Source organism: Sardina pilchardus, chromosome 19 (genome assembly GCF_963854185.1).
Source record: "Sardina pilchardus chromosome 19, fSarPil1.1, whole genome shotgun sequence".
NCBI lineage: Eukaryota > Metazoa > Chordata > Actinopteri > Clupeiformes > Clupeidae > Sardina > Sardina pilchardus.
The window spans coordinates 15,639,818-15,653,817 of NC_085012.1; the positions used below are offsets into that span (position 1 = coordinate 15,639,818).

Here is a 14,000-nt window from a genome sequence, read left to right on the forward strand (position 1 = left end):
AGGACCTACATACACGCGTTAGTCTTAGCCACCTGCAAGGGGGGAAAGCTAGTTTGGTTGGGATCAAGCGCAAGGGAAATATAAAGAGTTGGAAGTGATAAACTGGGCCATACGGAATACCGGCGTAGCTAGCCTGTTGAACAACCGAACAACAATGAACGCCTCTGAGGCAGGTCTAGTAGCGGCTACTCCGAGAGCCTGATCTGAACAGACCCGACACGGCCTAAATTAGCTAGCCAAACAGTAAAGCAATGAGGCTTCAGCTAGCCTGTACGTTGCAACACGAGTTCTAGTCTTTACGGAACAGCTTTACACACAAAAGGACAAATAAGAACGGCCTCACTGCAATTGTTTGTCGTGCAACCTAGACGCCATGAAGTCTGTAAACGAAAATCTAAGCCAACAAGTTCTGTTCGACAACGAGAGGCAAGTCACTTGCAGCGAGCAAGTTGGGCAAGTTAGGCCGCCGGCCGGTGCTGTGCTTTGCGAGCGAGAAAAAACGCTGCAGAAGCACCGGCAGGTGAGCGTTGACTAAGCCATCAAGTTTATAGGAAGTGGAGGCGTGGCAAAGTTTTCGTCACGTTCCTCTCGAACTTTAGTTTGCAACTCCATTTCTCCTGTGCTTCTGTCAGTGTATGTGTGCTAATGCGCATAAATATGTGACGTACGTGAGTGTGTGTATATGTTTATGCATATATAGGAACACGTGTTTGTGTGTCTGCCTGTGTGTGCCCCATTAACTGGCACAGCAGGGCAGGATTAATGAGGTGTGTGTTTTGCAGAGGCTCCGTGCCGCTCCCGCCCGCCACTTTACCGCTTGACACCGCCTCAAAATGGGCAGAGGGAGAGAGAGAGAGAGAGAGAGAGAGAGAGAGAGAGGACAAGAAACAAGAGACGGGGAAATGCAGATCCTTAGCTTACTGTACAGTAGGGAGGGCATCATGAGTGCCCATCACGAGTGAGGACATGACCACAGACAACCACATATTCCACAGGGGAGGGACAGTAACCCTACTGTAAGTGTGCCCACATAGACATACATACACAGACTGTGCCCACTTGGACATGCACAGACTGACTGTCTGTGCAACATGAGTAGCCATGTTGAATCTAATCCGCAGTAAAAAAAAATCTGGTTGCAAAATTGTTTCACACTTTGCACATTAACACACACAAGTGCAGACCATTTCTTTTGTCTTTAGCCTCTCTCAAATATCACTGTTCTAGTTTATTTGGACACACTGGTGGAAGTGATGCAAGCGGAATCTAAATAAAACCCGGAGAGGTTAAAAGGGAGGCTTATTCCTATCGTTCCATATTCTATTCATCGCACTCATATGCTGGCTACAAACGGCTATTCTCTAGTGATCCTATTTATGTCCGCTGCTTCAGAACTCCACCCAAGAAAGAGATCTCCACACATGGCCAATGATTCCCATGTTTCTGTAACCTAGCAAATTAAACAGAAGTATATTTAGTCATCAATACATTTCAAATGTTTCAACCCAATTGGGTTCTGGCTTTAGCTGTGAGGTAATTCATTCACTGTACATATCCTAACCTCTTTGCCATAAATAATAAGTTGTTAGCAAGAGTCTCCGAACGGAAAGGTTTCCAATCCATTGCCTTTTCTGTGCATTGTTTTCGTTGGTGTACAAGCATGCACCCCGTCAAGCAGAAAAATACAATTACAATGTGATTAGAGAATTATAGATGAGCATTTATCTCGCCAAGTTCACAATAATAGTTGTGTGCTTTTTGTTCTCTGCATGCAAATAGCTTCAGCTGACTGCATGTACCATTAGATGGATTATCCACATGTAGAATTTTCTTTGAAGGACACGAGCAAATGTGCTAATGTCTTTTCACACAGCCACAGAGACAAGCAAAAGGGCACGCCGAGAGTGCAGACCCTTGTGAAGGCCAAATGCCACATCTTGCAAGGGTAATGGAAGTGGAACTAGATTCATCAAGCTGCCGCGCAAGTCAAAGCCTCTCCACAATTCAATGGGTTCTTTCCAGCAAGTTCCATGAACATTTGGCAGGTGGTTTCGCACGCACGCACGCATGCCGAATTACATTTACTTAAAGGGATATTCCGCCATTTTTGGAAATACGCTCATTTTCCACCTCCCCTTGAGCAAAACAATCGATATTTACCTTGTTCCCGTTCATCCAGCCATTCTGTGAGTCTGGCGATACAACTTTTAGCTTCAGCCTAGCATAGATCATTGAATCGGATTAGACCATTAGCTTCTCGCCTGCTAGCTTCATGTTCAAAAGTGACTAAGATTTCTGGTAATTTTCCCATTTAAAACGTGTCTCCTCTCAAGTTAGAAAGTGCAATAAGACCAACTGAAAATGAAACCTGGCGTTTTTCTAGGCTGATTTGACATGGAACTACACTCTCATCTGGCGTAATAATCAAGGCAACTTGCAGACTACTGGCACTACTACTGCTTGTTGTCTATGGGGACTATTTTCAGATGCTGCGTAAGATATCACTGCGCCTATGGTACGTTTGCAAGTTGCCTTGATTATTACGCCAGATGAGAGTGTAGTTCCATGTCAAATCAGCCTAGAAAAACGCCAGGTTTCATTTTCAGTTGGTCTTATTGCACTTTCTAACTTGAGAGGAGACACGTTTTAAATGGGAAAATTACCAGAAATCTTAGTCACTTTTAAACATGAAGCTAGCAGGCGAGAAGCTAATGGTCTAATCCGATTCAATGATCTATGCTAGGCTGAAGCTAAAAGTTGTATCGCCAGACTCAAAGAATGGCTGGATGAACGGGAACAAGGTAAATATCGATTGTTTTGCTCGAGGGGAGGTGGAAAATGAGCGTATTTCCAAAAATGGCGGAATATCCCTTTAACTGTCCAATGCACTTTATTTAATGTTACCTTAATGTTGTCATTGTGACATACCTTACAAGCTCACATTACTTGTTAGAAACAATACAACAAACTTGTCATGCTGGAGCAAAAATGGAAATGTGTCCTGTAAAATGGAAATGTCCTGGTAGGCCCTAACATTGTTATAAGGAGACTCTACTGTAGGTCCTGTCAACAACTCTGCATTTGTGAAAGTCCTGCAGCAGGTTGGGGTTCACAGGGTGCATATACAAGGCCTGGACCTCAGTAATTTGCATCACCGGGTTATTTTTCACCCATCTGTGATTGGCTGTAACAAGACATGCAGCGAATACGTTCACATTTCTGATGGACTGGTTGAAGGAATACTACTGTATGTGGGCAAAATTTCACAGACGCAATCCATGGCATGAACTAAACTGATCACCATGGTTGTCATAAGACGTCATGAGATGTGCGTTGTTGTGAGATATAATTTCCACAGTGTCTATTGACAGCTTCCCATATGGTAACATAAATACACAGTAATGCATAAGAGGAAGATACTGCACAAGCTGGTATACATAATGGTTTATATGCTACAGTATGAAGGATAATTATGTTCTTGCATTTTCACCTTCTTCCATGTCACAACCCCACCGATTAGGAAACATATAGCACGACAGAATACGTGTTGACTGTGGTGACTAACATCTGATATATTTCACCCTTTGTCTTCTAATTGCATTTCATCATTCCACAGTATCTCAGCCACAAGGTATGCAACTAATTAGCTGCCTCAGTTGGCAGTGACAGCCTCCAGTGACAAAGGGTGGGCAAAATCACCCACCATTACGTTAGTGTGTAAACAAAGGCAAGTCGTCAAATGATGACAGCCACTCCGTTGCACTGCGCCATGTGGTGAGCAAATACATATTAATAAACCCACTTCATCCTCATGGCTAGGCTAATAGCATAAGCAGAGGATTTGGCTGACTTCTGAACCACCTTGAGGTGCCCTTGGCACTATGAGGAGAGTGTGCAGTGCGGGTCTGGATTAACTGCGACCTCCAGTACTCATTGGCTGATGACAGACACACTCAGTCGCCTGAGCCCGAGCGACCCACAGCGAAGCAGACCTCTCCGCTCCACAGACAGTATGTCCTGACAATTGGCCACAGCGTGGGAGAGAGCAATCCATCCGCCGTGTGTGGCGCATCCCTGCTTACCTAGCGCACAAGCCAGGCAAAAAGCCTGTTTCCCCCCCTGTCTGTCCAAGGGATGGCGTTTTCGAGAGCGGTGCAGATGGGAGTCAGGCCTAATGAGTGATTGATTTAAAGTGGCAGTGGTGGGCCTTTATTGTCAGCGAGCGAGCGGGTGGGGGGGGGGGGGTGTGTGGTGTGAAGAGCCGGCAGGGATGCAGAGTATTAATAGAACAGCACTGGGAGTCAGCGCGCGAGCAGGGCACATTCATGTACATATAACAAGGGAGAGAGAGAGAGTGTGTGTGTGTGTGTGTGTGTGCGCTTGTGTGTCTGTGTGCACGCTTGTGTGTGAGGGCGGGAAGCAAGTGAGAGAGGTCATGAAGTCAACATCACAAAGCGACACAAACAGGCTTCAGTTATTGCTGGAATTGTATGGCTCTCTTCTTTAATTTCAAATTTCACTGAAGAAAGAAATTTCAACAGAGATCTTGATTTGAAGCAGATGGATTCAGTTCTTGTGCTATTATGGTCTAAATACACTGATAGTGAGAAGAAATTACTGTTTCTATCACTACAACAATGCAAATCTTAGCATATTTCAAATGACAAAGGAATTACAAAAAATGTTTTCTTATTCAATATAAAAAATGCTCTCAAACCCTGCCAACAATGGCTTTGATCAAAAGGTTGCTTGGTTATCCAAACTACTCTGAATAATTTTCTGAGGTTCTTATATAGTGATTCTAATCATCAAAAATGGATTGGATTGGATGATTGATACCCCGGGAATGTTGAATGCCATCACTGCTTGGATTGAATGATTGATACCCTGAGAATGTTGAATCCCGTCACTGCTTGGTCTCCCTCAGAATCCTCTCCTCCAGCGCAGCGTATCTCCTTAGCAGTGATTCATAAACCTGGAACAGAGTAGAACATCAGAATGATCGCTCATTAATGGACTGGTTTGTACTAATCTTATGTCACAGGTAAGAGCATGCCGCTTTTCGTCGGTTTTAGGCTATGGGCACCGTAATTTCCCGACTATTAGCCATGGCCTACACATCGATTTCGCAAAATTTCTTCAGCTATGACGTTAATGCATGGGGGCAGTTAATATGGCATTAATATGGTTTTGTTTCTTTTAACTTGCATAATACACTGTCCTGCGACTTATACACAATATGCCTAATACAATACACAGGAAATTACTACTCGCTTTGTGCCAAATGTAATGTAATGGGTACCCAGTTAAGTCAGGTGCACCAAGCATAAACACCAAAGGACAGAATTTAGTACCACTGATGAATGGCAACACCACAGATGTCTGTGGCTACAGGGAGTGGAACTAACCTAGATGCTCAATAATAGAACACAGCACTGATTGAGGGCATTTCAGGTAAAAGGTGCTTCTGCTTCAAAGCACGCTTAGTCGGTTAAAATGCACAACCTCTGCTATATGTTGATGCCTACGCTGTCCAAGGACGCGCAGCATTTAGAGGATACATTCCCCAGTTTCACCCTGACCTAAGGGTGAAAGGGAATACAAAAAGCTTTGGTCGACTTATACAAAAACTTAGCCTGGCAAGCCAAACTATACAGAAATGTATAGTCTGGGGTCGGACCATTCACAGAGCTGAAGCCTATGGGTGGGATGAACAGTTGTCTTTCAAACTGCCTCTGCACGTAATAGGCCAGCATTTGTGACCAATCGTAGCCGGTCGGCAAAACGGCAAATACTGTACATCCTTCTTTAAAACGAATGACTTGAGTGCTTTTTTCTGCTCAACCTTCAAAAAAAAGCCCGAGTCTAACTTCCAAAGCCGATTCAAACGAGCGCGCTTCGTTTCTCTATGGTTGTGCTACATGGTGTCACACCCAACTCGTCAAACGAGGACGCATGGTCCAGCCCCCTGGCGTCAATATCTAAGGCGGGCTCAAGGACACAGATAGAGCGTTCTGATTGGCTAGGCTGGCCTGGAGCCTAGCGCAGGCTTGGCCTCAACGGTGCGACCCTAGACCATCCCGCTAGGCAAAAATATTTAGCTGCTAGGGTGCGTCTAGATTTCTAGGCTAACAAAAACTAGCATTCAAGACAGATGCAGTTGTATTTTGGTTAAAAGTAAATGTGCAGTAAAATGGATGGTGCTTGTCATGACACAACACGGAGGCTGTATATAAGAAAGGGCAAATAGACTCTATTTCCTGAGAAAGCTCAGGTCTTTCAATGTGTGCAGCAAAATGTTGCAAATGTTTTACCAGAGTGTTGTTGCAAGTGCAATTTTCTTTTCTGCCATATGTTGGGGAGGTGGCATTACAGCCAGGGACACTAACAAACTAAATAGGATCATAAGGAAGGCTGGCTTTGTGTTGGGGTCAGCCCTAGAGCCCCTGGAGTTGGTGGTGGAGAGAAGGATGCTGCACAAACTTTTCAATATATTGGACAATACCACTCATCCACTACACAATGTACTGGTAAAACAAAAAAGTATTTTCAGTTGGAGGCTACGCCAACTAAGCTGTAAGAAAGACAGATACAGAAAGACTTTTTTACCTACTGCAATAGCACTTTATAATGACTCCCATCTGGGCAGAGAGAAAGGAATAACATTTTAAATATTTTTTCTGTATGTATGCATGTTTGTATGTTTTTGTTGAATGTTGTGTTTGTATGCTGCTGAAACACTGTAATTTCCCCTTGGGGATGAATAAAGTATATCTATCTATCTATAAATTGAAGCACTTCCTTGTTCTATATGACTGAGGCAGATCGTTTGTACCAAATACTGTAGGAATGAATATGAGTGCAGCTCTGTGTGACGGTGGTCGGAGAGTATCTCTTACTAATACCGGTACTTCGTTATAGCCAGAATAATTACATACCACAATGCTGAATTTTTACACGCATTACTACTGTACAGTATATCTGAGTATAACGATGATTATATTGTGATCTTTCTATTAAATCGTAAGCCTTTAAGCATTGCAATCCCTCTGTTACATCATCATGCATTAGATCTAATAGGAGACAGTGTTCTTTCTGATTTCCAAATAGGTTTCTTAATAGCTGGTTCAAAAACAATTTATTATTCTCAAGGCCTACCGATGGTCTCAAAGTACTTTTGAAACATTGTCAAAGGATTATACTTTATTAAGTTAAAGTTGACGGATATTTAGCAAACATTCTTATCCAAAGTTATCCAAAGACTTGCAAGAAACCCAGGTTGACCAATTGTAAGTGACATTTGCACTGCTCCACTGAGTCCACGCTGGCAGTGTATATTTTAGTTCTATTTGAAATACATATTATCTTATCTGTCCAAAGAGAGAGGGAGAATGACTATTTTTGTTACATAGGGTTAACCATGTATCCACAAGTATCCCCACTGAGTTTCTATTATGCAACAACCTATTACTGGATTGATGCCATTATCAAAGGATCTATTCTAAAAATACATATACAATAAAATATTGTAATGTTATTTCAAATTGGCATCACTGTCAGTCAGATTAGCAATGTGTGTGTACAGTACACCTCAACATTTCAATATGAAGAGGTCTTTCCAGAGTATAATTTTTGAGTTAAACAAATCTTGACTTATGAGGAGAACTCAAGGCTAAACTGGGCCATTGGACATGGGCGGTGGATCTCGCTGTTAGAGGTCGAGTTTGAGAGGCTGCCTGCTCTGTAGAGCCTGATTTTCCAGCTCAGAAAATTGCTTTCACTCTCATGACATGATCCATCCATTGCATCCATTTTATGCTTGGGCAGCCCCTCCCTGGGGGCATAAAGGGAAAAAAATATGCTGTATGTTACATGACAACAGCTCCCTGCGCTTGCTCGTGTGGTAGGCATTTCACTGGGGGTAAAATATAAGACCAGAGGTGGGAGCGAGGAAAGCCGAGTGGACAAGTCCCAATTAAAGAGGCTGTGGGCCTGCCAGCAGACCCGACCATAAACATCCCTCACCCCCAGACCTCCATCAATCTCACCCCATGCAAATGAACAGGCTGTGCTCCACACAGGAGCCCACCTGTCCTTTTGGGGAGGGAGCAGCGGAGATGGCTGTTCAGAATACGATAATAACCGGCTGCACCTCAAGGGAAAAAGTGACTGATGAAATATCATAGCCTAGCTTGCCACCACGAGGGCCTTTGCTATGTGAAGGAAAGCTTCATTTACGCTGTGCTTTATGGACGAGAGGCAAGTGCAACTAACACAAGAAACCATTTACAAGCAGCCGTTTACTGCTGTGCATCACGTTTACCTGCGTTGCACCAATTTCTTTTATAGGTCTTCAAAGCAAGCTGCCGTGCTGAGGCTCTTTGCATACGGCACTCGGCAGCCCAGGTAGCTGTCATAAATATTTTCTGTGAAGGACCATCTCGGAGGTTTGCATAAAAACGCAATGAGCAGTAATCCAGTATGATTGATTCCTCCTCTGTCTTAAATAGGCTGCCTCGGCTCGGCGGCCCTGACAGCTAAACATACATCGCCCCCCAATAAGACTTGACACCCGATCTGCCGTCGAAGTCCCACTGGGGTTTGGTGAGCGTAGAGTGGAACACATCTACACAAAGACACACACGCACACACACGCGCACACACACACACACACACACACACACACATACACACACACACAGTCTCAATAACACAGAAACAGCTCTTCTCTCCAGACTTGACGTGCTTCTGGAGAACAAAGGACTCCTCTTCAGATAACAAACCTTCATGCCACACATACTGTACAGTATAGTGTGATGGTGTGATCTAGACAATTTGGGGAGGGTTTGATTTGAGGGATGTCGGAGACTACTCTTCTGTAGACATCTGGGATATTTGTTCAACTGCCCTCTTGCATTCGGCTCTTGTGTTATGCCAAGAGCTCATCTATTAGACCTGAGCACAGATCCCCAAGATTCACCTTTTTCTTTATCCTAGCACACTGGCATAAACATGTTTTTCTCTGTTATGCTAATAACTGTCTTAAGGCGTGAGGGATAATAGACGACACAATGTTCGGGTGGCAGAAGTTAATGCATATTTGAGGTGGTAATGTGGCCACAATGCGACTCGCAGTAGTGACAATGCTACAGTTTAATCCAGAGAATAATGCGCCGTGGAAAATCTTAACTGAAGAAAAGTTCTGTAATTTCCTGACCTATTTGAGGCAGGAAACATTTCCAGTTTGGGGCAACCATAGACCACACACTGTATAATTGAAGTCTTGGCAGTATACGGTCACGCAGGAGTGAATTGTTCTCGATATCATTTTCTGAGGTTGGGAAATAAACTAATCTGCTCTCCATGACTTGTTATGAAATAATAAAGAAGGTGACATTTTTAATTCATGTACCTGCTCGGTAGGCTACACTCTGGGAGATTTCTCATTGCTATTTATGGCCTATGACTAAATAACACACGGGCGCTGCATATCACAACTGAAACATAGAAACACTTTCTGCATAACAATAACAACCCAGCTTCTCTTTTGTGGAGAACTCCTTCAACGTGAACTAGCCTCCAGCGTACGCACATATATGTAGATTTGTCCTATACGGCCATGACACCATGGATTTCTACCAGTCCTAGCAATGTATTGAAACGATTCTGACTGCAACGTGTGAACACACACCATGCCCTCAGAAACGAAAGAAATGAAGAACATCTTCAAAGTCATCAGGAAAGATGAGCACAAAGGCAGTAGTGGGTAAATAAACTCAGTGACCGCAGATGCCTTCATCTCACCGCTGCAGAAGTTGCAGCATAATTATGAGCGAATCCTCTTTGAGATGTCGATGGGAAATAAGACATGTGCCAAGCGGAAAAAAAACTCCAGTCCCACGGGACACGTACGGCAAGTCGTTCCTGTCGCCACATTAATGTGCCTTTTTTTCCATGACAACATCGGTGGAAATCAGTGGCGCAGACACACTTATCTCTCTCTCTCTCTCTCTCTCTCTCTCTTTTTCTTCTCTCTCTAGATTTCTCTCCTTTTTTTTGGAGACACCATCAAATGGGATGATCAGCGGACTGTGATGTTTTCTGCCAAGCTCCAAATTAAGAAACACCAAGAGGTCCCCCACACTCCGTCTTCTTTTCATACCGCAGGCATGACCTTCACGCAAGGAAGACATGATAAAGAGAGAGAAAGCTGGGGAATAAAACAGTAAACAAGATTATGATGTTTGCCGTCGAGCCAGCATTAATATTCATGAAGGGTAAATAGACGTCCACATTCTTCACCTTGCCCCAAAAGGCATGGCGTGCGTTTGGTTGCGTGCTTGTTTATATGTATATATTTATCATGTCCATGTTTATCGGAATGGACCTGTCACTATTGTCATGGTGCACACTTATAGGATATCCTGGCAGATGGGGAGACGAGATGAACTAAGCACTCCATTACTGCAGATCTACATTTCAGGCACAGACGATGATCTCACTTTCAGCCGCCCAATGCGAAAGCACTTCAACATTCCACATGAGGACATGACAGTAGAGACGCTGCCATATGGCGAAGGATATTAGGGAGGGGAGGGACACAACAGAGCCATAGCGCTAATGATTTGAACAAATGAGTCATTACATGAAGAGCTACAGAATGAGAGCAAGAGACCTATTTGCTGCAACTCCTTTACTTGCACAGAGGGAGTGGCAAAAGGTAAAACTTACCTTTGTTTTTTCCAACACAAGTGATTAGATATCTCCCTACAGTAGCTTAAATTAAATTAAAATCTAATGCCAAATCCAACTTCTGACAACAAGGCTGGACACCCCTATAATCCTGACTCAAAACTCTGACTAAAAACAAAAGGGACAAAGTAATTGTAGGAAAGGAAAAAATAATTGCAAAAGCAGGTACTTCCATGGAAGTTACTATGGGTACAATTCCAAAGGATCTCTGTAAGAAATGTGTAAGAAACAACCTTTTAACACAGTAACCGATGTGAAGTCCCATTCCTAGTTAGAGATTCTGACAAGTCAGGGCAGATGCCAATTACTAAGTAACAAATTCTGAGTAATACTCTTCCTCCCTTGTTGTAAGGAGGGGAGGTGACCTGCATTAACACGGCCTCTTCACAGAGTATGTGCTTCAGTTGTTTCATTAGCATGCTAACAGTGTTATGTTTTTTTCCATTGCCTTCCCCCTAATCACATCTGTGCCCAATAAAGCATTTATGAGAGAAGGTGGAACTATGACCGTGTCGTCCATGTTCATAAACAAGCAACAGCTATCTTGTCAAATAATGGTGTTTTATCCAAAGTCAATAATTTCAACAGAAATATTACATGACAAACTACCAGGCTGTATCAAGTGACTTCATATCATTGCCTCCAATACATGTTTATTATGTTACAGTTCAGTGAAAATGTCAATTTTACTTGGGTATGTTTCACAAGAATAGTCTCTCTTCATTTTACTCTCACTGTTGAGTGAAACAGATACATTGTTCTCCTGTCTCTGTCTCTCTCACACACACACACACACACACACACACACACACACACACACACACACACACACACACACACACACACACACACACACACACACACACACACACACACACACACACACACACACACACACACACACAAACTTGTCACATGCCTCTCCTTCCTGTGATTAAGCTCTGGAGGAAGGAACATGGGCATTGTCTAATTGGTAAGTTTGCCTGCAACTGTCATATCAGCAGATTATTCTTTTCAGTGCAGGAAAATAGGATGGTATGCTTCGTGAATTGAGAGTGCAAATTAATTTTCCATCAACCATAAAAGATGCTTTTTCTTCCTCAGATTTGGAGTATAATTGTCTGTGTGGTGGGGAGAGGCCATTTGGGAAAATATATAAATCATTATAATACTCCCTATTATCATCATTATGGCAAAAACTAAGCTATTCATGGCTCCTTAACGAATCATACATTTTCATTTTCTTGCACATTAGTGGCTGCTCAAAGTTTATCCATGTGACAATGTGTCCTATTAATTTCTATTAAAGTGTGGGTGATAGCGGCATTATTGATTTGAAAGTGTTCTCAGCTCTGTAAAATTACAAAATTTACCTTGAACTGAGTATTACATTCTAAAGGTCTGCGCTGAAGTTTCACTCCAGTAGGAAAAGCAATTCAAGTTGTGCTTCAGAGCCAGCAACATGCCACACCGGTAACTACAGCATAACCCTTGTTAGTTAGAGCCAAACACCCCCACTGTGCCGCATGTACTTGTGTGTGCGTAGAGGACTGTGTGACTGGGCCCAGGTATGTTGAAAGGAAGTCAAGCTGTAATTGTGACACTGGTTTAGATGTTTGTTTATAGTGCTAGATTTGAGGAGGAGTTACCAATTCAATGTGAAATGGTCATCTGATGACATTGCAACCTATTTACAGCAGTCGTCTCATTTCATTTTTGGTAAAAATCTAAAAAGCTAACTAACAATCGGTTCACAGAAAGTGTATTCACTCTAGCCAGACTATGAAAAAATAATTACAGTTGTGCTTCAAAGCCAGAGATACACTGTAGCATGCCAGTATCTGCAGCATACAGCACATTGTAGCCAAATATCTCTCTAGGCTAACATTATAAACAAGAACATTATGGAGACTGTATGTACTTGTGTGTGTGTGTGTGTGTGTGTATGAAAGTGTGTATTGTGTGTGTGAAGTGTGTCTGTGTGTGAAGTGTGTCTGTGTGTACTGCTTCCTACTTACAGCCCAAAGATAAAAGAGTCCACTCACTGCCTAACGACAGCAGCTATCTCTCTCCACATTTCAAGAACAAAGCCAAATGCTCATTTTGAAAGTGTCAGTGATGAGATGAGCTCTCCATGCAAGCCTGTCATATGTACAGTACATGTGCTTCTACCTATCTTTTGTGGGAACGCTGTCATAAAAAGAAGCATTGAAGACCGGCTTTTGTTAGGATACTTCACAGGAGGCATTTTTGATCATTGACCAACCCACGCCAGATGACCTCTCCCTACACACACACACACACACACCCACAGCCTCCAAATTAGAAGAGAGATTAACATCACGGCGTGTGTGTCCCCCCCCTCACCATTCCCTACGTCCCCGTTGCACAATGCCATTTCCATTTCACAGCTCGGCATGAACTCCACTCGCGTTAAAAAGGCAAACAGGCCCGTTAATTAGTCGCTGGCTCTCCAGTCGCTCTGCTTTATTTATTAAAAAAAGAAGAAGAAGAGGAAGAAAGGGCAAAAAAATGAAAAGAAAAGGGTAATGAAAACGAGGGACCAGGAAAGGCTAAATCTGTCAGCGTTTAGCTCTCATTGATCGCCGTCCCTGGCTGACCCCACCCTAACTAGCCAATCCGTCCACCCACCCACCCACCCAGCTGCGGCACCATGCCCACGGCGCGCGGTGCGCTCTCCCCTCCCCTCCCCTCCACTCCTCCGCTGCACCCGACATTTTCAGGAACGGCCGCCGAGCCTGGGTGGCATGTAATTTACTTTTACAATGCTTTCACCAAGGGGATGAAGCATTTAATGAAGAAGCAGTGAGTCATAAAGTAGGCCATTCGTGGGCCGCGGCATCTGCGGCTGATGGGGAGAGATTGGAGGTGGAGTGGGGTGGGTGTGGGGAGAGGGGGGGGGGGGGTGTAGAAGGGAGAGAAGGTTCCCCCCGTGTGACCCTGCCATAAGGACACCGCAGAACCGAGCATGACTCAAGGAACATCATAATACTGTGATGGATCACATACGGTTGCTCTGTGCACTGCAATCTTCCAGGTTCTCTAGAGCGCACTGCTCCTATGAAAGCGTTTTCAACAGATGCTCGAGACCGTCGTTGCCATAGCATATTCAGAACTATATGGAGATATAACGTCTCTCTTTACTTTGAAATATTAACCAGAGAAATTTCACATCTGGTGCTCTTGATGTCAATGGCTTAAACATATAGAGCACATGCTGCATAAAC

General features: G+C 43.6%; 1 protein-coding gene across 1 annotated transcript in view; it reads right to left on the reverse strand.

Moving 5' to 3' along the window:
* Positions 1-4,486: 4,486 nt before the first annotated feature.
* Positions 4,487-14,000, reverse strand: part of xylb (xylulokinase homolog (H. influenzae)) — a 33,744-nt gene continuing 24,230 nt past the window's right edge. Inside the window, exon 19 of the mRNA XM_062521216.1 lies at positions 4,487-4,975. Within this exon, the coding sequence (XP_062377200.1) occupies positions 4,907-4,975 (69 nt within the window). The 3' untranslated portion in view covers positions 4,487-4,906. The remainder of the gene's footprint in view (positions 4,976-14,000) is intronic.